The 24257-nt window shown below is 54.9% G+C and overlaps 2 protein-coding genes across 4 annotated transcripts; one reads left to right on the forward strand and one right to left on the reverse strand.

Moving 5' to 3' along the window:
* The first annotated feature begins 6621 nt into the window (after positions 1 to 6621).
* On the forward strand, positions 6622 to 11440 carry C1QL4 (complement C1q like 4). Its single transcript, XM_032143975.2, has 2 exons — positions 6622 to 7869; positions 10613 to 11440. The coding sequence occupies exons 1-2, from the start codon at positions 7333 to 7335 to the stop codon at positions 10790 to 10792; spliced, it is 717 nt and encodes a 238-aa protein (XP_031999866.1). The 5' UTR covers positions 6622 to 7332; the 3' UTR covers positions 10793 to 11440.
* A 700-nt stretch (positions 11441 to 12140) lies between these two features.
* Positions 12141 to 21138, reverse strand: TROAP (trophinin associated protein). 3 transcript variants are annotated; one of them, XM_032143825.2, is made up of 15 exons: positions 20705 to 21058; positions 20302 to 20456; positions 20017 to 20209; positions 18398 to 18555; positions 18172 to 18309; positions 17898 to 17980; positions 17272 to 17324; positions 16661 to 16782; positions 14973 to 15101; positions 14791 to 14874; positions 14581 to 14640; positions 13756 to 13890; positions 12936 to 13602; positions 12465 to 12658; positions 12141 to 12299 (listed from the first exon to the last, which is right to left on the reverse strand). In XM_032143825.2, the coding sequence occupies exons 2-15, from the start codon at positions 20443 to 20445 to the stop codon at positions 12252 to 12254; spliced, it is 2208 nt and encodes a 735-aa protein (XP_031999716.1). In that variant the 5' UTR covers positions 20446 to 20456; positions 20705 to 21058; the 3' UTR covers positions 12141 to 12251. The 3 variants fall into 3 exon arrangements, with proteins under 3 accessions (XP_031999716.1, XP_058289448.1, XP_058289449.1); XM_058433465.1 differs by lacking the exon at positions 14973 to 15101 and having other exon boundaries at positions 20705 to 21135; XM_058433466.1 differs by lacking the exons at positions 12141 to 12299; positions 12465 to 12658; positions 12936 to 13602; ... (7 more) ...; positions 18172 to 18309; positions 18398 to 18555 and adding an exon at positions 19657 to 19823 and having other exon boundaries at positions 20705 to 21138.
* Positions 21139 to 24257: the final 3119 nt, after the last annotated feature.

Consider the following 24257-nt stretch of genomic DNA (forward strand, 5'->3'; position numbering starts at 1 on the left):
TGTCCAAACTTTGGCAAAAAAAAAAAAAAAAAAAAAATCCACTACTTTCAAGACCCTTGGGGTAGGGATGTTAGCGGTGAAGGTGCTGGAAGGGAGCAGCTGTCCTGACCAGCACTCTCACAGTTAACATCTAGCACCACCCCCACCCCCCACCCCAGCAGCACACCTCAGCTGTCACCGTGCGCACTGCCATTTCCTCCATAACTGGAGACAGAGCTGACAGCCAGCTGGGGGGTAGTGGGGAGACGGACACACAGGGAGGGGTGGTGGCTCATCCTCAGACGGGAATCTCACACCTCCACTGACAAAATCATACTGACACATACCTGGTACTGACACGCAGTCACTGACCCCCACGTGCGATCCACACTCATCAATCCCTGTCATACACACCATCTCTGAGTGCACAGTCACGCACAGTTTCTCAGAGGTCAGGCCGAAGCGCCTAGTCTTGAGACCTGCCTAATACCCTTCCTTGACATCTCAGACCTTAAATCACCTAACCCCAGAAAAGGGCTTAGGTCCCGGCCCTTGCTTCCCAGCCAGGGCCAGCTCCAACAACTGGGAGGCCGAGCTCAAGGAAGTCAAGTCCCAGGGTCAAGGCGAAGGACCGGGAGCAGATGGAGCAGTGGGACTGTTAAACGCTTGCCTTAGCCCCCTCCTGCTACTGGCCTCTTTCCCGGCACGTCCACTCGCAGCCCGCCCGGCCGGCCACCCGCCTGTCAGTCGAGTAATGAATGCGTGCTCTGGGCCCCGGGCCCCCCGGAGTCGTTCATCACTGCCAGCACCGCCCACCCCTCTGCCTCCCGCCGGGAGGGCTAAGCGGCCGGGGCTGTGAGAGTCCCTCACCCCCCATCTCGACCACTAATTGTCAGATTGAGATGTTGATTTGTCAGCTGGGAGCTAGCGCCAAAGAATCTGCAGTAAAACCTGGACTCCTTGAACTCCCTCTCGACTCCCCTCGGGTTCGCCAGGACTTGGAGCCTTTTTTGAGTGGATGCGAATTGGTTGGATTTCACTGAACGGAGCCGGCATAGAAGCGCAGTGTCATTCAAAGCCGGTAGGAGGCGCGCCAGGCTAGAAACCCTTGGTTTACCTAGGAGGGGTCGCCCTGGGCCTGGTTCCATCTGTACCTGCCGGACCTCTAAGGCTTGGTCCCCAGCTTCCCAGCAGGGGGCGCCCTGGACCCCGGGCCTCGGGTCTCCGCAGCTTTTGTTCCCTCTTCCCCACTGAGAGGCCCCAAGCCGCTAGCCCCAGTTTCCCTTCGGGGAGCGCCCGGGGCCGTAATCCCCCACCCTTCGGCAAATGCCTCAGGCCGCAGTCCTCCACTGCCCCGCAGGAGGCGCTCCTGCCGCAGGTCGGCCCTCGCCCTGCCCTGGGCGCCTAGGCTGCAGCCGCACTCCGCCCTCTCCGGGGCCGGGCCCAGGAGCTCCCTGGGCGGCCGGCTGAGTGACGGGCGGCCGGTGATTATGCGGAAGGGGGAGCGGGGTGCGCCGCGGGCGGCAGCGCTGACCCTTCACATTTCCGATCCGTCGGGACCCTCATCCATCCGAAGCTGCTCTTTGTCTGGCCGCCTAATTGCCGGCGGACAGGATGGATGGCGGGACCGACAGCCGCGGAATCCCTAATAAAGGCCGCGGCCGCCGGGGAGGGAGTGGAGGAGGGAGGGGGAGCAAGAGGGAAGGGATGGAAGAAGATGGGAGGAAGCACCGGGCCGCGGTCTCTGGCTCCGAGGCGCTGCGCTCGGCGCTCACTGAAGTCCAGCTCGCCTGGGGTGCTAGTTCGGGGTCCAGGTCCGGGTGCGGTGGGTTGGGGCTCGTTAAGTATCCTGCTCGTCAGAGAAAAGCTGGGGACCCCAAGCAGAAAGAGCATCCTAGGGCCTTCCTCGCTTAGCCAAGCCCTCGAGACTTGGAGCTTAGCACTACCTCCTGGTCTCTGGGCTCTCATCAGCCTGCGCCCCTACCTCAGCTTCCCGCACCCCACCCTCCTCCTTTCACCTGTGGGTCTCCCAGACCCGGAGTCAATATCCCAGAGGAGAAATGAGGGGTCTGACAGCTCTCTGTGCAGCCGATCCCCACATTTCATTAACTGGAGGCTGGAGCTGGCAAGCGGTGGAGGCAAAGGGGGGCACAAAGGGAGGTGGGGGAGGCAAAGACTAGGTGTAGCACCTGGCCAGGGGTGGAGGGCTGCGGAAGTAAGTCAGCAACAGCTCTGGCCTGATAGACACCTTGGAAGCAGTCTTTACCCACTCTCTGGGAAGCCAGGGGCTGGTCTTCAGCCCTGTGGACCCTGGTGCGACACTTTGAACTTAAGGTTGCACTGAGTTTTGGTGCCAGAGGCACTGGCTGATGAGTGGGAGCCCTGGGCCTGGCCCTGAAGGCAGAGGCAGGCGGGTAGTCTCTGCAAGGAGGCAAACCATGAGCAGGTTCTTGGGCTGGGACGGTTTTCCCAGCTGCGGTCGGAGAACAGCCGGCTTCAGTCTTCCCTTTTGTCCCTTAAGCAAATTTTCTTTGACTCGCTTCGTTTTCCTTTGCCTCCCTTTTCTCTGCCCTCTCTTCCTCCATCTGGACAGTTGTTCTCTGACACGAACTTTGGCCATCCTTTAGCCAGCAGTTGAGCACCTGGTGGGCATCATGCTTAACAGTGTCAGGGTGGGGGTTGGGGGATACACGGAGCCAAGACCCAACCCTTTTGGCCTCACATACAAAAGTCTCCTGGAAGCCATTCAAATCTCACTGCCCACTCCTGGCCGGCCTTTCTCACTCTTCCACTGCTTTGGGTGCCATTTGTCTCCAATAGGGAACTGAGAAGGAAGCCAGGAGGTCATAAGTCTACTTCCAGTACTATCCCTTACAGGGTGATAATGGACAAGCCATTTCCCCTTTCTGGGCCCCAGTTTTTTTACCTTTAAAATGGGGACAATAGATCTAACTCTAAAGGGTGCTGCGAGGATGCAATGAGAAGTTGCATGTTAAAGCCCTAAAATACAATAAGGACTCAGTAATGTTGTTTCCCTTTCCATGCCGTCCCGTCCTCTCACGTGGATTCCCTTGTCCTCAGTGGCAGAGGACTGCTACCAGGCAACCCAGGCTGCTTCCAGGCCCATGTGATCTTCAATGTGGGAGTTGAAAGCCAGAGTGTGGGAATGAGTAGGGAGAGCCACACCGTGACTGGCCCTGAAGGGGAGGAAGGAGAGAGTGCAAGGGAAAAAAAAGTGTTTCCTTGGATCTTGATAAAATGTCAGGCAGAGAGGAGGTTTCTCTTCTCTTAGTGATGAGGAAACTGAGGATCGTTCAAGTGATGGAGGCATATCATGTTGCTGGAAGCTTCCCTCCCAAGGGCCCTCTATTGCTCACCTCTTCACCCCCTTTCTTCCCTTGAGGGGGTCTGGGTCAGTGACAATAAGTGTGAGAGAAGAACAAAAAGAGAGAACTTTCAAGGAGCCAGGACCTTTCCACTAGACTTCATAAAATTTTAACATGAAAACTTCCGCAGAGTAGAAGGCACATATCACATGCAAATCATATGCTAATCACATGCTAATCCAAAGCCTCTTCCTCAGAACTCTGACACACACCTAGCTATAGCCCTGGCGGGGATTCTGGGGATCCCCCTGGGTTCCAGGACAGGTGAAGGAGGCATTCCATTTAGGGTCAGTTTATGGAGTTAAAATTCATTTTAGGATTGAAGAGGAGTCAAGTTTATAAATAGGGGTTAGGATCAAGGTTAATGCAGAGTCAAGGGCAGACTGGTCTGTCTGAAGGCTGCATTAACCTTTAAATGGGGGAGCCTAGGAAACTGTTGTTAAAGGCTTCCTCTCCTTTCCCCTCCCCCTGCCAACTCTGCCCCCCACTTCCACTGCCCCTTCTTTGTCCCGCAGCACACTCTTCTCTGCCTACTTCCCATTCCCAATCATACCAACTCCCTGGGGCTTCCCAGTTTGGCTGCCAGAGGAGTTCTGGGTAAATTGTCCCAGACCCCGGCCTGGGCCCCAGCATTCCCTCGAGCCCAGACACTTGGCTTCTGGCCCCAGGTGCACAGGCTGGCCTTGGCCCCACCCAGGTCCCTTCTTGGCAGAATGTGGCAGCTGCAGGGGAAGCAATAAGGAACTGGTGAGCTGGCAGCTTCATTCCAGAGTGTGGGAAAAGAGCAACAGAACATGAATAAATTCATGGAGCTGGCCCCTCAGCTCCCTGTGAGCCAAGGCGGCTCCCCCCACCACACAGATCTGCTGCTGCCTGCAGCCCTGCTGGTCACCACAGCTCACAGCCTGGGTTGAGGATGGGAGGAGAGGGGAAGCTCTAGAGAGAAGAGGACTGGGAGCTGAAAGGGGCTGAGTGAGGGACTTAAAAGAGGGGCCTTGGTGAGTAGAATGAGTGGAGTGAGGAGCGCGGCTCGGCAGAGGGGGCCTCTGGTGAGTGGAGGGAGGGCAAAGGGAGGGAGAGGAGTCAGGACCTGGGGTGGATGGGGCCTGAGGATCAGGCAGGGGAGGCTGGTGTGAGCCTGGGCCTGCTCTCTGATCCATCCATCATCCAGCCTGGGGGAGCAGATCCGGAATTAGACATGCAGAGGGCTGACAGGGCCCTCAGCCCCCCGAGGAAGACAAATGGCGACAAAGACCTTGAATAAAATTTGTATTTATGGTTGGAGGAGGAGGCCCCTCCCCCACTGACTGCCAATCCTTTCTCTCCCACTCCTTGCAGACATGTAGGGGCCTCCCCCAACCCCCAACACAGGCCCAGCCTTAGGAACCTCTCTCTCCCAGCATCATTATGAGGCAGGGGTCGGGGGTGAAAGGAAGGAGTACAGAAAACAAGAGAGGAGGAAATCACTCTCCATCCAATAATCATGCCCTGGTGTGCCCTGTGCCCTCCATCTTACACAATGTATTCCCATACATGACAGTCCTGGCTTATCCTGGTCTCTAAGAGGCCTTTGCAGCTGCTCACCTCCAGGGTCTCCAAATGCCCCCACTTTTTACCAGCCCTAGAGCCTGTTTTCCTAGCCTCTGGGGTCCCTGTGAGCAAGACATTTTCCCAGAGGGCCCAGGCCCTAAGAAAGGATGCAGCCAGTAGCTTTTTCTCTGGACTCTGATCTAGCAATGCCTGTGTCTAGCAATGTCTTGGCTGCTCTGAAAGACAGATACAGTCCCCTCTCACAGGAGGGTGCCTAGCACCTAATCTGCATTTTACTTACATTAATTTGCAGGACCAACTTCAACCCCCACCCCAAATACCCATTATGTGGGATCCAACTTATCTGGGTTTCATCTAACAACAAACTCCTGAAGAAAGAGGAAGGGGCAGAGACTCCTGGGACTGGATAAGTCTGGGACCAGGGCAGGGGTGGCATTGGGCTGAGCTGGGCAGGGCAAATGAGAAGACAGCTGTCTTCTGACTTCCTCTCTGTCCAGTAGATTCCTTTATTCTCAGTCCCAAGGTAGGAAAAATGGCATTTGTGGGCTCCAAATTGAGGGACTAAGAGGAAGACAAATATAAATACCTCCCTTCAAACAGCCCTCACACAAAGACAACACACAATCCACAATCGCATTCACCCAGGGACACACAGGGCCAGGATCCCATGGCCACCTCCACACTTTGGAGCACACTGTCACAATGCACAGGCCCAGAGCCTAGCACTGCTGGCAGAGCCGCCCTGCCCCCGCGTCTTCCCCACGGTTGATATGTCACATTGGAGTCCAAACACGGACCTGGGTGTCTCTCTGCAGCGCGCCATTTACATTACTCTCTCGATCTGTCAACCTGTCCTGGCTCTGTCTCTCTTCCTCTGTCTCTGTCTCTCCCTCTCCCCCTCTGGGGCTGTCAGTCCGTCTCTTTTCGAAGCTTTGTCTCTGTCTCTGCATCTCTATCTAGCTTTCTTTCTCTTTGATTTCTCTGTCGCTCCTTCTCTGCTTTCTTGTCAGTTTCCTGCTTGCTCCCCCGGGCTGGTCTGTTCTCTTATTTTCTCTCTCTCTGCCTCTCTCTACACACACACACACACACACACACACACACACACACACACACAAAACACACACACACAACACATACACACACAACACACACACACACAACACACACACACACACTCCGCTCCGCGCCCCAATACGGAGGGATGGGGGTGGAGTTGGCTAGATATTTGCCTTTTCCAGTTCAGGCCAACTAGTATCAGTTGAATCTTTTACCATGTTATTCCGTCACGGGCGCTGAGGTGCGTGGGGTGGCGAATTTCTATCTTTTCTAGCCCTTCTTATTTTGTTTTCTGTTTGTTTGTGAGGTCTCTCCCCCTCATTTTAGCTCGGGAATCTACCCCTGTCTTCTCTGAGGGTTTGTATCTTGACCCCTCTTTATCCCATCGCTGTTTTGGGTTTCCTCTGGGCTCTGAGAATGCCAAACTCAGGGTAAAGGGTGAAAGTAAAGATACAGTGGGGGCCGCGAACCCCTGAAGAACCCGCTCAGAGCCGGGAAGGAACCTAGGGGCGGTGGGGGAGTGGAGGGGAGGCGGCGAGGACGTGGGTGGGGGCCGCTGCCTGCCCCGCCCCCGCACTTCCCATTCTGGGCACCAGGGGTCGCTCCGCCTCTGGCCGCTTATAGTGGCTCCCGCCGCGCGGCGCCTCACACCACCCGCGCCCGGGAGGGAGGGGAGGAAGGTTAGGGAGGCGGAGAGGGACCGCGCCCGCAGGAGAGAGGCGCGGGCCAGGGCTCTAGCAGGGGCTGGGGCCGCAGCAGGGGTAGCAAGGTGAGTCGGTGCTTGCCAAGAGGCAGAGCGCAAAACCTACTAGGAGATCGCGCCCGGTGAGCAGCACCCGCAGCTCAGAGCCCGGGACGTCCGGAGCGCGTGGAGCAGTCCCCGCTCCAGCAGGGAGCGGTCTATCTGGGCAGTCTGGGACCCAGGCACCGTGCCATCCCTGAGAGAGCAGCGGTCTGGAGAGCAGGCATCTCAGATCTGTAAGAAACCAGCCGTCCGAGAAGCCGCGGATCTCAGGTGCCCAGGATCGTTAGGACTGAACGGGAGGGTACTAGAAGACCACTGGCTCTGGACCGTCGGGAGCTGCCCCTGACGTAACCCACGAGGGCCCTCCCCTTGACGGACGGCTTGGGGAGCGGCGCCGCCGCGGCGGGAGCCCGCAGAGGCAGGGTAAGGGGAGCGGGGGGCAGCCGTCGGGGGAGCGCAGACCCAGGCCCAAGGCGGGTCACCGCCTCCTGGGCCCGCGGAGAGTCCCGGGCCCCGGCAGCCATTGCGCCCAAGAGTGAGGAAGATTTGCTGGCCCTGGCCGCGTCGCGGCTGAGCCGCCGCAAGAGGGTGGCGGGCGCGGCCGTCGGGGTGGCCATGGTGCTGCTGCTGCTGGTGGCCATCCCGCTGCTGGTGCACAGCTCCCGCGGGCCGGCGCACTACGAGATGCTGGGTCGCTGCCGCATGGTGTGCGATCCGCATGGGCCCCGTGGCCCGGGTCCCGACGGCGCGCCTGCTTCCGTGCCCCCCTTCCCGCCAGGCGCCAAGGGAGAGGTGGGCCGGCGCGGGAAAGCAGGTCTGCGGGGGCCCCCTGGACCACCAGGTCCAAGAGGGCCCCCAGGAGAACCCGGCAGGCCAGGCCCCCCGGGCCCTCCCGGTCCAGGTCCGGGCGGAGTGGCGCCAGCTGCCGGCTACGTGCCTCGCATTGCTTTCTACGCGGGCCTGCGGCGGCCCCACGAGGGTTACGAGGTGCTGCGCTTCGACGACGTGGTGACCAACGTGGGCAACGCCTATGAGGCAGCCAGCGGCAAGTTTACTTGCCCCATGTCAGGCGTCTACTTCTTCGCTTACCACGTGCTCATGCGCGGGGGCGACGGCACCAGCATGTGGGCCGACCTCATGAAGAACGGACAGGTGAGATGCCCCTCCCCCCAACCCAGCTCAGACTGGTCGCTCTCTAGATCTCCCTGCACTCATCCCACAACCTGAGATTATTCCCCGAAACGGCGTCACTAAATCCAGGAACGCGAGGCTGCCAAGAACGATAGATGACTTCATTTACCCACAGAGGAAATTGGGGGCCAGAGAAGGAAAACCTTCTGCCTAGGGCCTCACGGAGTGTAGGAATAGTCTTAGAATTAGAACTCAGGACTCAAACCTGAGTGTCTCTGCAGCTGCGACCTCACATTGCAACTATGGGCAACACCAGATGTCGTTGGTGTCTCGCCCTGCCAACTCGCTTCTTTTCTCGTCCTGTCTTGGGCTATCCTTTCTTCTGCGGCGGCCCCCCTGGCCTTTGGGTCTCTCAGCCTTGCATTGGACCAGCTAACTGGAGTCTAGCCTCCTTCGAATTAGAATGGAATCCATGTCTCAGGCAATAGGAAGTCGGCAGCTGTTCTCATATTGAGGGCATTCGGGTTGGATGTTTGAGGAAAAGGTATAAAAGGAAGAAAACATTCGCTTGCTCACTTCACCTGCCGATCAGCTGTCCTATTGCTCACCCCAGGGCTGGGGGCCTAGAATAGCCTTGCCCTCAGCTGAGTTTGTGGCCTGGCAGCTCAAGGGTCAGCCAGGTGGCTGGAATGAATGGATTTGGGGGAGGAAAGAGGCAAGGGACAGGTAGAAAAGCCTTGGACCCTGGCCTGGTCTTGTGGGCCCCACACCCTCCCTATCAATCTTTCCAGTATCCAGGTTCCACAGTTCACTGCCCTTGTGGGCAGTTGGAGTCACTGTTGCCTCTGTTTTCGGGGAATAGCCCCAAGGACTAAGCTCTAGCACCAAAATTTCACACATAGTGGGAACTAGAGGCCGCAGGTGTGGGGTAGGTGGGAGAAGGTGCCAGAGCTGCACAGGCCGCAGAGGGAGGTTGGGGCTGAGTGGTGACCTCTGGATGTCCCGCATGAAGGGGGTGGTGGCGACCCAGGAGCTTCAGGCCTGCAGGAGCCTGGTACGCGGCAGCGTCTGCCTGCCCCCAGACCTGCTTTGGGATCTCATCCCAGCAGGGCTGCCCCAGGAACCCGGGGAAAGGGAGTGACTGTGCGTCCTCATGGAGTGAAAGAATATGTGTGTGTGTCAGGGAGTGTGTGTGAGTGCGGAGTGCGATGTGAGAGTAGAGCTGTGTCTATCTTTATATGACACCCAGTAGGTGTGCTTGGTCTATGCGGGGTATCTTGGAGGAGGTGGAGGGGGCCAGTGTGTAACTAATTCGTGCGGGTTTCAGAGGGGGAGGGGACCGCGCAGCTCCCACTCTGTATTCTTCGGCGCGGGCGCTGCGGCCCTGGGGACGGTAAATAGTGATTAGAATAATGATGAATAATTAATAAGTTAATAACCAGCCCCTGTGGGACTCTCTAGAAGAGGGGGACTGGAGGCCCGAAGCGACCGCCATGAGCCCGGAGGGGAGGAAGTGCTCCCTGTTCTGGCAGAAGACGACCCCCCACGCCTGGGCACCAGCGGGTGCTTGGTCGGGAAATCCGCGCCCACAGGCGAGAGCGCAACAGTGCACCTTAGCATGGCCCGCACCCTGTGCACACGCACAAGCACACCTATGCCCCACCACTGGGGAAGCCAACCCTCCATGAGGACTGACAGGAGGTCCGAGCCGGTTCAGAATTTTAGAAATTATCCTATAGGCAAATTTTTATATTTTATTTAATTTTATTTTACTTTATTATTTTTTTTGAGACAGAGTTTCGCTCTTGTTGCCCAGGCGGGAGTGCAATGGCGCGATCTCGGCTTCGCGCAACCGCTGCCTCCTAGGTTCAAGCGATTCTCCGACTTCAGCCTCCAGAGTAGCTGGGATTACAGACATGTACCACCACGCCCAGCTAATTTTGCATTTTTAGTAGAGACGGAGTTTCTCCATGGTAGTCAGGCTGGTCTCGAACTCCCGATCTCAGATGATCCGCCGGCCTCGGTCTCCCAAAGTGCTGAGATTACAGGTATGAGCCACTGCGCCTGGCCGGCAAATTTTATTTTTAAAATGAGAATAGTAATTTGAAAATGCATTAAAAATAATTTAAGAATGGAAACCACTGAGCCAGGCGCGGTGGCTCACGCCTGTAATCCCAGCACTTTGGGAGGTTGAGGTGGGTGGATCACCTGAGATCAGGAGTTTGAGACCAGCCTGGCCAACACAGTGAAACCGCGTCTCTACTAAAAACAGAAAAAATTAGCTGGGCGTGGTGGTGGGCGTCTGTAATCCCAGCTACTAGGGAGGCTGAGGCAAGAGAATCCCTTGAACCCGGGAGGTTGCAGTAAGCCGAGATCGCGCCATTGCACTCCAGCCTGGGCAAGAAGAGCGCGAAACTCCATCTCAAAAAAAAAAAAAAAAAAAAAAAAAAAAAAAGCAACCACTGTTCTGAACACACTTCACACGCAGTAACTCACTTAATCTTAACACCCTATGAGGTGGGTCCTATTATTGTCCCTCACTTTATAAGTCAACTCGAGGTCCAGAAAAGGCGTGGAATTTGCTCCGCGTCACACAGCTAGTGAATGGCAGAGCTGGAGCAACTCCGTGATGTCCTATCCTCCTCCCTGGTCCTCCCCAGCCCCTGCGGCGGCTGCCCGGCCACCTTCGCACGCCCAGCCGCCCCGACCCCTCTCGTCACCCCAGCTCCACACAGAGAATGAGCAGGTTTTTCTCCCTCGATAGGTCCGGGCCAGCGCTATTGCTCAGGACGCGGACCAGAACTACGACTACGCCAGCAACAGCGTCATTCTGCACCTGGATGTGGGCGACGAGGTCTTCATCAAGCTGGACGGCGGGAAAGTGCACGGCGGCAACACCAACAAGTACAGCACCTTCTCCGGCTTCATCATCTACCCCGACTGAGACGGCCCCGCCCCGTGCCCCCGCTCGCCCCTTCTCTCCCGTCCTCACCCACCTCCAGCCCGCCCCCCCGGAGGCGCCACCCCACCCTTTAAGAGCCTGGCGGTGGGGTGGACCCTCCCGTTCCCGGAGGCGGCCTAAATGGGCGAACTCTTGGTGCTCAAGGGTATAAGTGGCCGGAAAGAGGAGGAGACCCGGCCGGAAGAGCACAGCGACTTCCGGAGGGATCACCCGCACCCAAGTGCGCGCTGGACCCCATAGGGGCAGAGGTCGTGGCTTTCTCTTTTGTACAGAGATGGGGAGCAGTTTTACTAGCGGGACTCAGAGGCCCAGAAAGCCGGAGGGAAGCCCCTGCAGCTTGCGAGGGAAATAACAGAAACAGGAGGAGCCCATTTAGGCAAGGGAAGACATTCAGACAGGGTAGTGCAGGTTCTCCGTCACGACAACTTTCTCTCGCCACCCTCTCCTCCCCTCATCTCCACTTTCAGGCTCAGGCTCCAGCCTTGGCAGCCTTCCTGTGAACTGGAGGAACCAGTGAATTCTTTCCTGGCATTTAAAACGCATTCTGTACAGTCCCCATTCCCCCATATCCGGACTAGGCCCCGGGGCTACAGCTGCTGCTGCCTCTTCCAATAAAGAGAGGTTGGGGGATTGTGTGTGGCTGCTTAACTTGGTGCACAGACTGGGGGGAAAGTGGCTGACCCTTTCCCTCATTCCTCTAAAGGGCTCCTACAGTGCTGTCAGTCCCTGCCAGAGGCAAAGTTTTAGTTAATTCCAGGCAAGGCGTGCCTCTGGCGGAAAAGGGGTGTGTGTGTGTGTGTGTGTGTGTGTGTGTGTGTGTGTGTGTGTGTGATGTGGAGGAAGAAGGATGGTCTGTTTCAGAAGAGCTTTGGGGCCTCACGCTGTAGGTGGAGGGAGACAACATCCTAACAAGGGAAGATTCCAAAGGTCTGGGTCTGGTGCTTCTGCTTTTCTGCCCAATGCATGCAGAGAGTTCTAGAAGAGGAGCTCTAGGGGGTGAAGGAGTCGTCTAGGGCTCCTGCAAGTTAAGTGGGACTGATCTCAAAAAGCAAGGGGAACAGGGGTTCCGATTGCCCGCCAACATATTTACAGAGCTTGCGAGGGAGTGGGCTTGGCAGGAGTGGGATGCACAGAGCTTGCAAGGGGGTGGGCTAGGCAGGAGTGGGTTGCCTCCTTCCATTTCAGAATTCAGGATGGCTTCTGGATGGGAGCCTGGGGGATCCCAAGAGCCCAGGGCTGGCCTCTGAGCTGGAGGACACTGCCATCCTGTGGGCAGTGGGAGAGTGACAGCAGTAGCTGGCCTGTTTGGACACTTAGCTAGACATGTGGATACTTTAGAAACTTTATTGAGGACAAAAGTGGGCGGCTCCCAGTCCCATGGGCAGACCGACAATAAATAAGGGCTAAAAGGAAGAAGCACGGCAGGGCAGGAGTGGTTGTCTCATGATGGAGAGCCCCGGGGGGCAGCAGAACCAACTGGAATGAAACACTGGAGACAGAGAAGATCTTGTCACAGCCCAGCCAACCTTGCACTGTAGCCAAGCCTTCCTGCTGACCTCTCTGTGAAGAAGCCCAGGTGGCCCCCTGTCCCTGTTCCCCACCTCCCATCAGGCTCACTGTGCAGCCACAGCTGGGCTGTGGGTTGGAGTCTCACCAGGGCATCCTGCCATTCGAGTAATGTAGCCACAGGGTTGGTGCAGACCCGGGTGGGGCCTGAGGGAGGGGCTCGGCTGGTGTAAAAGGCACACTCATCGTCCAGACGAGCCTCGTGGAAGCAGTGGATGGCGGTTAAACACGATCTGAGGCGCTCCCTCAGGGCTAGGGTTCGAGGGGCCAGACTGCTGAGGCCTGGGGGGCATGGAAAATTTCGAGGGAGGTCTGGGGTCCTATACTTCCACCATGTACTGTCCTCTCCTCCTCCCCACACCAACGGCCAAGCCAATTAGGAGCACAGGGCTGGAAGTGCAGCCCCTCCCCTCTTCCTGAGGGAGAGCCAGGCTGGGCCAGGGTGGAAGGTGTGGAAGCATGGGATTGCCTGGGGCAGGGGTAGGGGCAGGGCAGGGGTGCAGCTCACAGTGACATGAGGACCTCTCGGGTTCCCACTCCTTCCCAGCCAACTCCTTACCTGCCTGGCCTGCTGGGGGTCTCAGAGACTGTAGTGAGCAGATAGGGGGGCTGGCACAAAGCGGGTGTTGGGAAGAGAAGATCAAGCTGGTGGTTGCTGGAGCCCGCTGGCTGCAGCAGGGTGGTAGGCTGGACTCTAGACTTCTATGTTCCAGGGTGCAGGGTTCTGATGCCCCCAGCTCTACCCTAGGGCAGGGCCCTGGGGGTCCAGTCTGCCCCTGGGTGCTGGGCTGAAGGGGCCCGGGTTCTGCTGGAGGGCAGGGCTCTGGTACTTCAAGCTGTTCCTGGCGAGAGGGCTCTGGTATCTCAGGCTCACTCCTACAGCAGGATTCTGGGGGCCCAGGCTCTGCTGGAGGGCAGGGCTCTGGTACTTCAAGCTGTTCCTGGTGGGAGGGCTCTGGTATCTCAGGCTTACTCCTATAGAAGGCCTCTGGGGGCCCAGGCTCTGCTGGAGGGCAGGGCTTTGGCAGCCCTGAGTGGTTTAACAGTCCAGGAAGGTGGGAAGTCCCAGAGTTATGCTCTGTGGCATTCAGAGTTCTAGAAAGCTCAGTCAGCAGGGGCTGAAGTTCAACCATATCCAAAGAAGAGCCTCCATTAAGGGGGACATACTGGCCCCCTACCAGCCCCTCTACCTCCTGTCTCAACAGCTGCTGCAGGATACCGATGCGCTGTGGTGGGAGAGAGCACCCCAGTGTGACATCAAGATGTGCGCTCAGTAGTCTACCCACACTGTCCCATTCCTGATCCCGCATCTCTCTTCCCTCTTCCTCAGCCCAGTCACTGTTCAATAGACATCAAAGCTGTTGCCCACACAGACTCACTTGAATCTTCACCTCCTGGAGGCTGGGGGTTCTGTTAGAGTGGGGTCCAGAAGGAGTGGCCACAGGTGGTTTCCCAGACCCCTCCAGTGACCTTATACAACTCTCCTGGTCAAACAACCGGACGGCAACCTGCTCCTGTCACCAAGGAACAAGGCACACAAGAAAGTCAGGCTGGGGCAGGAGAAAGACCAGCCTGAGTCACACCCTCATAAGGAATGGATTGGGGCCTCTTTACATTAGGAGGAGCAGCAGAGAAGCAGGGAGCGTTAGGCAGCTTTTCCAGAGAGCACTTTCTGTTTTTTGTTTTTTTTTTTGAGACGGAGTCTTGCTCTGTCACCCAGGCTGGAGTGCAGCGGTGCGATCTCGGTTCACTGCAAGCTCTGCCTCCCGGGTTCACGCCATTCTCCTGCCTCAGCCTCTCCAAGTAGCTGGGACTACAGGCGCCTGCCACCACGCCCGGCTAATTTTTTTATATTTTTAGTAGAGACAAGGTTTCACCGTGGTCTCGATCTCTTGACCTTCTGATCCGCCCGCCTCGGCCTCCCAAAGTGCTGGGATTACAAGCGTGAGCCACCGCGCCCGGCACCAGAGAGCACTTTCTAATTTTTAAAATTTTAGTAGAGACAGGGTCTCACTATGTTGCCCAGGCTGGTCTCAAAGATCTGAGCTCAAGCAATCCTCCTACCTCAGCCTCCCAAAGTGCTGGGATTACAGGTGTGAGCCACCATGCCTGGCCCAGAAGGCACATGTGCCTCAAACTCCTGGGCCTCCAGGCTGGCAGCACAAGGCAAGGGATCTCAGTAGGGGGAAGCTTCCGATACTTACCCAGGGCAGGGCAGGGTCTTCAGAGCAGGACTGAGGGGAGACACCATGCAGCCACTGGGCCTGGCACAGAAGTGAGATGTCAGCAAGGCCTGACACCCACAGATGGCACTCAGCCTCCCCTTGCTTCTGTCTTCTCTCTCCTGTACCCATCCATCTCCTTTCTCCCCTAGCTGTGACTTATGCCAGCCACCTCCCCATGCCCTCTCTTACCTGCTGAACTGTGGGGGTTGATGGCATGGGTGTGAACCGGGTTTTAGGTTGAACGGTGAGACGCCGCAACACTGAATATGAGGTCTGGGGAGAGACGTGGATGGCTGAACAGGGACAAAACCCAGACCTAGCAAGGATCAGACTGTTCTGCCCCTGCCCAACCCCCAGTTGTTGACACAAACCAGTGTTGGAGGGCCTGGGGAGGGTACACGCTGAGCCCGTCCAAAGGGTGATGGACATGGCACCACATGGCCAGGCAAGGACTGGGCCACAGGGGCAGGGGAGGGCATCAGATGGGAGTCATGGCTGTCCTGTGAAGAAGAAAAAGGTGGAAGAGTGGTCCCTGCTCCCTTTGTCTTCCTATATCTTTTTTTTTTTTTTCGAGACAGAGTCTCGCTCTGTCGCCCAGGATGGAGTCCAGTGGCGTGATCTTGGCTCACTGCAAGCTCCGCCTCCTCGGTTCACACCATTCTCCTGCCTCAGCCTCCCGACTAGCTGGGACTACAGGCGCCCGCCACCACGCCTGGCTAATTTTTTGTATATTTAGTAGAGACGGGGTTTCACCAAGTTAGCCAGGATGGTCTCGATCTCCTGACCTTGTGATCCACCTGCCTCGGCCTCCCAAAGTGCTGGGATTACAGGAGTGAGCCACCACACCTGGCTGTCTTCCTATATCTTGTTCTCACTACAGCAGCCAGTGTGATTCTTTTAAGACCTAAGTCAAGCCGGGCATGGTGGCTCAGGCCTGTAATCCCAGCACTTTGGGAGGCTGAGGAGGGTGGAGCACCTGAGGTCAGGAGTTTGAGACCAGCTTGACCAACATGGAGAAATCCTGTCTCTACTAAGAATACAAAATTAGCTAGGCGTGGTGGCACATGCCTGTATTCCCAGCTGCTCAGAGGCTGAGGCAGGAGAATCACTTGAACCCAGGAGAGGTTGCGATGAGGTAACAAGAGCAAAACTCCATCTAAAAAAAAAAAAAAAAAAAGACCTAAGTCAAATCATGTCACTTTCTTGATCAACCCCTCTCCCCATGGCTTTCCACTCATTCCAAGAAAAGCCAAAGACTTACACTGGTGTACAATTCCTTACCCAATCTGATCGTGTTATCGCTAAAACCATATCTCGTACTGTTCTTACTCTGCTTCAATCTCACTGGCCTCTCCTTTTTGCTGATCCTCAAACACGCCAGGCACATTCCCTCCCCAGGGCCTTTACCTCTTCAGTTCTCTTGGCCTGGAATATTCCTTCCCCCAGATATCAACATATCTCACTCCTCCTCCAACCCCTGGTCTTCACTTAGACATCCTCTTCTCAGTAAGAGTTCCCTGACCAATCTATTTTAAATTGCAATACCAACTCCCCTGCTCCCAATTCCCCTTTAGTGCCTTATTATTATTATTATCATTTTTTTTAGAGAGAACTTACCATCATCTGAGACACTATTTATTTTATACCTGTGTTTATTTCTTGTCTCCCCCTTCTAGAATATGAACTTGTTTATTGCTGTATGTCCAGAGCCTAGAACAGAGCCTGGTACTCAGTAGGCTGGTGCTACTCAGTAAATATTTGTAGAGCCAAGGGATGAATGCTTTTGGCTGACAGGTGTCAGATCTGTCTCACCCTTAGCACTGATCTGATGGTGATACAAATATGACCTCTCACCCTAGGCCCCAGACATCTGATAAAGAGAGGTCAGTCTCACACTGGAGAGGGACTGGGTGCATCTGGGGTAAACCTACCCAGTAACATCCTGAGGCCCAGGACTTCCTGGCTCTACCTACAATTCTCAGTGTTGGCTGCTGCAGCAAAATTCTCCCAAGCATCTCCTGCACCTCCCACCCACCATCCCAGGAGAGTTGCATCTCACCCTGGTATGTGTCATTTCTCGGTTTTCTCTTAATGGTACTCGCTGGGCCAGACCAAGAGAGGCCACACCTCCTTCATCTGAGCGAGTGACAACCTCATGTTCTCCTTTAGGGAGAGAGAAAGCTAGGAAGAAATAGGACATTTGTTGTAGACTCTAGAACACCCACCAAAGTTTGGCACAGGGTTCTGCAACTTCTGAAGAGGGTATATTAGTTTAATAGCCCCCATTGCACTATTAGGGACAAGAACCCATCCAGCAGCCCCTCAACACCCAACACTATCTCAGTAAACACTTATTAATCTGAACGTGTGAGTAGGCTGGGGATGTGGTGATGGCACTTAGGGGCTGGGGATAAACAGTGAGTGGAAGATAAATCTTGCAGGAAGTGGCAGAGACAGGGCCGAAATGGAGACCACCTTCTCAGACAAAAGTGCAACTGTGCCAACCTCTGGCCTATCTAGAAGGTCTCTTCTCCTTCTCCTTCTGACCTAGCCTCCTGGCCTCCCACTTCCTCATGCTCCCTCCCAGCCTGCTGAGTTTTCTCTGGTCTTGTTCCCTGCTTCAGGCAGCCCAACTGCCCCTGTTCTCTCCCCACAGCCGGACACACTCACCAGGCTGGACCGGGGTCTCCAGGAGCGATCCTGAGGCCTGGCTCACTGAAGTCCTGATGACAATAAGGACAGTAGCCAGCAGTCACTGAATACCAAGTATGAGCTGGACATGTGCTAAGTACTTTACAAACATCATCTCATTTCATTCTCATGACAACTTCTAATGATGGTACAAATGTGCTTTACAAACATCATCTCATTTCATTCTCATGACAACTTCTAATGATGGTACAAATGTTATTCTCACTTGACAAAGAAACCAAAGCTCAGAGAGGTGAAGGCAAGCTTGCACAACTAGTAAGTGGTAAGAGTTAGGATATAAACCCAAATCCCACTTATTGCCACAGTCTATACTCTAGCTACTAAACAAAAGAGATAGCACATTTCTGTCCTCCCTGTCCCCCCATGACTTGAGTAAACTGATGTCACACTGAGGCCTGGCTGTGAAAGCCTGAACCCTATATCCCAAGGGCTCATCCCGGATAATCACAGGTTTCTTGCTTCCCCTCTTGAGTTGGTGGGGAGTCCTAAAGCTACTGGAAGGCCCCAACTCTGGGGGACTACTGTATCAGACAGTGGTTCATTCTTTTCCAGATGACCTTCTCCCACACCCTCTCCTTTCTCACCGGCTGCTGCCAGCTGTCTCCCTTCTTAGCTCCTGGAAACTGGGGCGAGTGGAAGGGTGAAAGGAAGGTCCTGAAGGTGAAACCTGATCCACAGAAGCAAGAGATGAAAACGGAATCAGAGGTGGACCCCAAACCCTCAGGCCTCACCACCAACCCCATCTCCCCTAGTAGGATCTCTTGCCTCATCATGAGGTACCTCTTCTCCCAGAGCCCAGCTTTGTCCCTAGAAGGAGCTCCCAGAAGCACCGAGTATCAGCCCCTCAAGGGCACTCACCAGAGCCTGTAGCCTCTGGGGGCACAATGTCCGGCCTCGAGGTCCTGGTCCCTCCAGCCTAGAGAAGCAGGAAGCCCTGGCAGGGTCCAGTCGGTGGGTGGGGGTTCTGGGGGCCAAATATGCAGAGGCCCGAACACCCTGGGACACCAACAGAGGCTGTCAGCACAGCTCAGGATGCCCCCCTCAGCGCCCCCTAGCCTGGTCTCCTCGCATCCTGTTTCATTACCTGGCCCCTCTGGGTGGCGCCGCCCTGACTTCCTCGAACCAGTACCCTTTTAGCCAGACTAGGCTGGCGCCCCAGGTGACAGCTCTTCACACCCTCACCTGACAGGATGGTGGCCAGGGCTGCAGGGTCAGCCACAAACTCTATGGTCCCTGGAGCCTCTGCAAGGAAAGAGGAGAAGGAAAAGGAAGGGGGAAGGCTGAGGGGGACAGGGACCCTAGCATAGAAACTTTGAGGTACAAGGTGAGCAAGAGACTCATTCAATTGAATTTGGCTTACTCTTTTTTTTTTTTTTAAGAAATAGATGGCTGGGTGCAGTGGCTCACGCCTGTAATCCCAGCACTTTGGGAGGCCGAGGCGGGTGGATCACCTATGGTCAGGAGTTTGAGACCCACCTGGCCAATATAGCAAAACCCTGTCTCCACTAAAAAAATACAAAAATTGGCTGGGCGCGGTAGCTCACTCCTGTAATCCCAGCACTTTGGGAGGCTGAGGCGGGTGGATCACCTGAGGTCAGGAGTTTCAGACCAGCCTGGCCAACATGGTGAAACCCCATCTCTACAAAAAAAAAAAAAAAAAAATTAGCTAGACCTGGTGGCGCGCGCCTGTAGTACCAGCTACTCAGGAGGCTGAGGCTGGAGAATCACTTGAACCTGGGAGGTGGAGGTTGCAATGAGCCAAGATAGTGAGTGCCACTGCACTCTGGCCTAGCGACAGAGCGAGACTGTCTCAAAAAAAAAAAAGAAAGAAAGAAAACAAAAATTAGCCGGGTGTGGTGGCAGGTGCCCATAATCCCAGGTACTCGGGGTGAGGCATGAGAATCGCTTGAACCTGGGAGGTGGATGTTGCAGTGAGCCGAGATCGTGCCACTGTACTCTAGCCTGAGGGACAGAGTAAGACTCTCTCCAAAAAAAAAAAAAAAAAAGAAAAGAAAAAGAGATGGGGTCTCACTATGTTGCCCAGGCTGGTCTCAAACTCCTGAGCTCAAATGATCCTCCTGCCTCGGCCTCTCAAAGTGTTGGAATTGCAGGTGTGAGCCACCATACCTGGTCACCAAATGTTCATAGAATGTTACATAAGACACTATTCTAAGCACTGGGTTCCCATAAGAATAAGACAAAGCCCCTATCCTCAAGAAGCTATCATCAAACTATAGACAGGTAACAGACTCAAGCCAAGGTATACACATGTTATAAAAGAAGTACTGCAAAGTATTAGGAGAACACAGAGCAACTGATTGTGACATGGGGAACTGGAAAAGGCTTCAGAAGAAGTGACATTTATTATTTATTTATTTGTTTATTTATCTATTTTTTAAAGAGATGGGATCTCCCTCTGTCATCTAGGCTGGTCTCCAACTCCTGGCCTCCAGTGATCCTCCCGCTTCAGCCCCCTGAGTAGCTGTAATTACAGGTACAAGCCATAGCACCTGGTGAGATGACATTTTGCTGGAGGAAAGGGAGATCTTCTAGGAGCAAAGAGCTTTCCAGGAGCTGTGACCAGGACTATCACAGTAAGTAGGAGACAGCAGGAGTGAGTGCAAAACCCCAAAACCCCACTTTTACCCTTCCTAGTCCCCTACTCAGCCATGGAGGCCATGTTACCAGGGCTCCAACAGGTACCTGTCTGGGCAGGGGGCCCAGGTCCCACATTTTGACCCCTAGGGCTAGGCCTGAGCTCCTCCAAGGGGTTCCGAGGCTGAGTGATCCCCACCAATCTTTGTGATGTCTCTGCCTGGTGCCTGGCTTTCGGCCTGGGGCCTGCTGAATCAACGAGGGGGCGTTGAATATTGAGCGGTGGTTTCTGCACCCATCTCTAGGGGAGGGAGGGGGGACAAAAAGGTGAGGTTTAGTGTTGGGGTGCATTACTGGTGTGACTACTGTCTTCTCCCATTAGGCCCCTCTTACCCTTGGATCTTGGTTCTCCTGGTCCAGGGCGCACGATGTAACAGTGGGGAAAGGCGTTCGTTTCTGAGAGCGCACCGGAATCTTGCTAGGGGTAGGAGATACACCCCGGAGGAGGGGATCCTTCGTGGCTTGCCGGGTGGTCATGATGGCTACAACTGAGACGGGGAAGAAGGCAGGCAGAATCTGAGATCAAACATCAACCAGTTCTCGGGGCACCTGTCCTGCCATCCCTGATACCTCCGCCCTAATCCACGCGCCCACAAGCCCCTGGCGCCTGCAAGACCGCTCTTATGGGTGCTATCTCCAGACACCCCGAGCCTACTCTTTCGCCCTCGGGCCCCAAACTGCTCTCCTCCCTATGAACCCAGCAGTCCTCGTTCCCTCCAATACCCCTGTGCCTTACCTTACCAACAGCCCCTCAGGACCGACCCAGCTTCCTCCGCTTTCCCCCTGACTCTCTTGGCTACTGCTGGAGCTACTTCCCCAGTTTGTAAAATACACCAAGCTCCTGATTGGCCCGGCCGCGCTCCCGCGGAGGCCCGTGCAGCCTGACTCAGCCGTCCAATCCGCGGGCTTCGCAGGAGGGGCCAAAAGAAGAACCAATTGTCGAACCGCTTTCTGGCGAGGAAAAAAACTGACTCGGATCCATCAGCCAATCCGAGAGTGGAGCGCCGCTGGGAGGCGGGGAAAGAGGAAGGATGGGGCCGTTCCGAGGCCGGGGAAGGCGTAGCCACGGGAGCTCTCGCGAGGCCTCGGGACCAGAGAGGGGCCGGCCATTGGCAGGACGGGGCGACGTCGCGGTACTGAGGGAACAGTTGATCGTTCTGATTGCTGCCAACGGCGTTGAAGGCTGGCCCGAGCCCCCGACCCGGCTTGACCATGGCACGGCGCCAAGCTTTGGGGACGCCATTCCAGATGCCCATAGAAAATATCTGCGTCCGGACGCGATGGCAGGCGCCTGTAATCCCAACACTTTGGGACGCCGATGCGGGAGGATCTCTTGAGCTGGGTTTGAGACCAGCCTGGGCAACATAGCGAGACCACTCCCACCCGTGTCTCTACAAAATAATAAAATAATAATAATAATCCCTGTGCAGTGGTGCGCGCTTGTAGTCCCAGCCGCTCTGGAGGCTGAGGCGGGAGGATCGTGTTGAGCCCAGGAGGCTGAGGCTGTAGTGAGCTGTGGTTGCGCCACTGCACTCCAGCCTGGGCAACAGAGACCCTGTCTTAAAAAAATAAAGAGGGAAAGAGAGAACATCTGCACGTTGTCTCCGGGATAAGGAACTGCCTTCAAACGGGCGGAGAGGGCTGGAGGGAATCGAACTGAGCCTAAGAACAATGTGTGTGCTCCTTGGAGCCTCACAACCCAGTGAGGTGTCTGGTGAGGTGTCTTTCATTTCACGGGTGGATAACAAGACTCATTGTTTTTGAACTCAGTTACCACAGCACCAGAATTGAATGGCTACTCACAGCTGGGGGTTTCCTTGCCTCCAGGTTGCCTTTTGCGGATCTAGAGGTCTGGGGAGAGGGGGCTCACCTGCTGATTATTGGTGGGCAGGGCTGTGAGACTGAGAGATCCTAGAATATCCTGCTTAAGATGGAAGGGGTAACCCCTAATGGGGGACAGGAAATGAACAACACTTTCAAGTTAACAGAACTCTGGTGGATTTTCCCCACCAATCACAGAAGTTATTCTTACACAAGCCAGAAACCGAGGAGTTACTCCTTAACTCTTCCCACTCCCTTTACATATCCCATCTCTTATTCACTCTCACTAATTTTACTATTTATGCATTTTTTTTTTTTTTTTTTTTGAGACGGAGTCTCGCTCTGTCGCCCAGGCTGGAGTGCAGTGGCGCAACCTTGGCTCACTGCAAGCTCCGCCTCCCGGGTTCACGCCATTCTCCTGCCTCAGCCTCTCCGAGTAGCTGGGACTACAGGCACCCGCCACCACGCCCGGCTAATTTTTTTGTATTTTTAGTAGAGACAGGGTTTCACCGTGGTCTCGATCTCCTGACCTCGTGATCCGCCCGCCTCGGCCTCCCAAAGTGCTGGGATTACAAGCGTGAGCCACCGCACCCGGCCGATACTTTACGTATCTTTAAATTTTTTTACATAGAAACAGAATCTTGCTACATTGCCTAGGCTGGTCTGGAACTCCTGGCCTCAAGCGATCCACCTGGGCCATCCAAAGTGCTGGGAAAGACGCCTGTAACCCCAGGCTAGACAATGTAGCCAGATCCTGTCTCTCCAAAAAAACACAAAAATTAGCTGCTGGCGGGCACCTGCAGTCCCAGCTACTTGAGAGGCTGAGGTGGGAACTCAGGAGGCCGAGGCTGCAGTGAGCTGAGATCGCACCACTGCACTCCAGCCTGGGCGACAGAGTGAGACCCTGTCTCAAAAATGCATAAATAGGGCCGGGCGCGGTGGCTCACGCTTGTAATCCCAGCACTTTGGGAGGCCGAGGCGGGCGGATCACGAGGTCAGGAGATCGAGAGCACGGTGAAACCCTGTCTCTACTAAAAATACAAAAAAATTAGCCGGGCGTGGTGGCGGGTGCCTGTAGTCCCAGCTACTCGGAGAGGCTGAGGCAGGAGAATGGCGTGAACCCGGGAGGCGGAGCTTGCAGTGAGCCGAGATTGCGCCACCGCACTCCAGCCTGGGTGACAGAGCAAGACTCCATCTCAAAAAAAAAAAAAAAAAAAAAACTCACTCTTTTGCCCAGGCTGGATAGAGTGCAATTACTAAAAATACAAAATTAGCCAGGCATGGTGGCGCATGCCTGTAATCCCAGCTACTCAGGTGGCTGAGGCAGGAGAATTGCTTGAACCCAGGAGGCAGAGGTTGCGGTGAGCCGAGATCGCACCATTGCACTCCAGCCTGGGTAACAAGAGTGAAATTCCATCTCAAAAAAAGAAAAAAAAAATCAAATCACAGCCAGGCACAGTGGCTCACACTTGTAATCCCACTACTTTGGGAGGCTGAGGTGGGCAGATCACTTGAGATCAGGAGTTTGATACCAGCCTGGCCAACATGGCGAAACCCTGTCTCTACTAAAAATACAAAAATCAGCTGGGCATGGTGGCACACACCGGTATTCCCAGCTACTTGGGAAGCTGAGGCACGAGAATCACCTGAACCTAGGAGTGGAGGTTGCAGTAGCCGAAATCGTGCCACTGCACTCCAGCCTGGGCAACAGAGTAAGACTCTGTCTCAAAAATAAATAAATAAATAAATAAATAAGATCACCTTGATTAGAACTGGATTTTGAGTTTTCCTAAAACTTTTCAATCACATCCAAGTCTGAGGTCATATCATTTTAACACATGGCTGGGCTCACCCATGACAATTTGATTGTTTAACATTCTCTCCAGCATTAAGCATGTTATTTCTGGTCTCTTTTAATTTTTTTTTAGCCACGGTATAAAGATAAAAAGTGAATTTTAGGTCAGGCATGGTGGCTCATGCCTGTAATCTCACACTGTGAGAGGCCAAAGTGGGGGGATCAATTGAGCCCGGGAATTTGAGACCAGCCTGGACAGCATGGCAAACCCCGTCTCTACAAAAAAAATACAAAAACTAGCCAGCTGTGGTGTCATGCACCTGTAGTCAAAGCTACTCAGGAGGCTGAGGTGGGAGAATTACTTGATCCCAGGTCAAGCCTGCAGTGAGCTGTGATCTCAGCATTGCACTCCAGCCTAGGCAACAGGGCAAGACCATGTCTCAAAAAAGAAAAATAAAAAATAGGGAGGGCTCAGTGACAAGAGCTCATGCCTGTAATCCCAGCACTTTGAGAGGCTGAGGCAGAGGATTATTTGAGGTCAGGAGTTCAAGACCAGCCTGGGTAACATAGTTAGGTCGCATCTCCATTTAAAAGAAAAAAAATTAAATAAAAAGGAAATAAATTTTAAAAAATTAACCAAAGTGTGGTGGCATGCACCTGTGGTCCCAGCAAC

This window comes from Hylobates moloch, unplaced genomic scaffold (genome assembly GCF_009828535.3).
Source record: "Hylobates moloch isolate HMO894 unplaced genomic scaffold, HMol_V3 SCAFFOLD_22, whole genome shotgun sequence".
NCBI lineage: Eukaryota > Metazoa > Chordata > Mammalia > Primates > Hylobatidae > Hylobates > Hylobates moloch.

Bases quoted from the DNA above. Each gene is read 5' to 3' on its own strand.
- C1QL4 (XM_032143975.2), top strand. From the start codon at position 7,333: ATGGTGCTGCTGCTGCTGGTGGCCATCCCGCTGCTGGTGCACAGCTCC. The intron at 7,870-10,612 runs GTGAGATGCCCC...CTCCCTCGATAG, and splicing joins ACCTCATGAAGAACGGACAG to GTCCGGGCCAGCGCTATTGC.
- TROAP (XM_032143825.2), bottom strand. From the start codon at position 20,445: ATGACCACCCGGCAAGCCACGAAGGATCCCCTCCTCCGGGGTGTATCT. The intron at 20,210-20,301 runs GTAAGAGGGGCC...TCCCTCCCCTAG, and splicing joins AGGAGAACCAAGATCCAAGG to AGATGGGTGCAGAAACCACC. The intron at 14,875-14,972 runs GTTTGTGTCAAC...GTCTCTCCCCAG, and splicing joins CCCCAGGCCCTCCAACACTG to ACCTCATATTCAGTGTTGCG.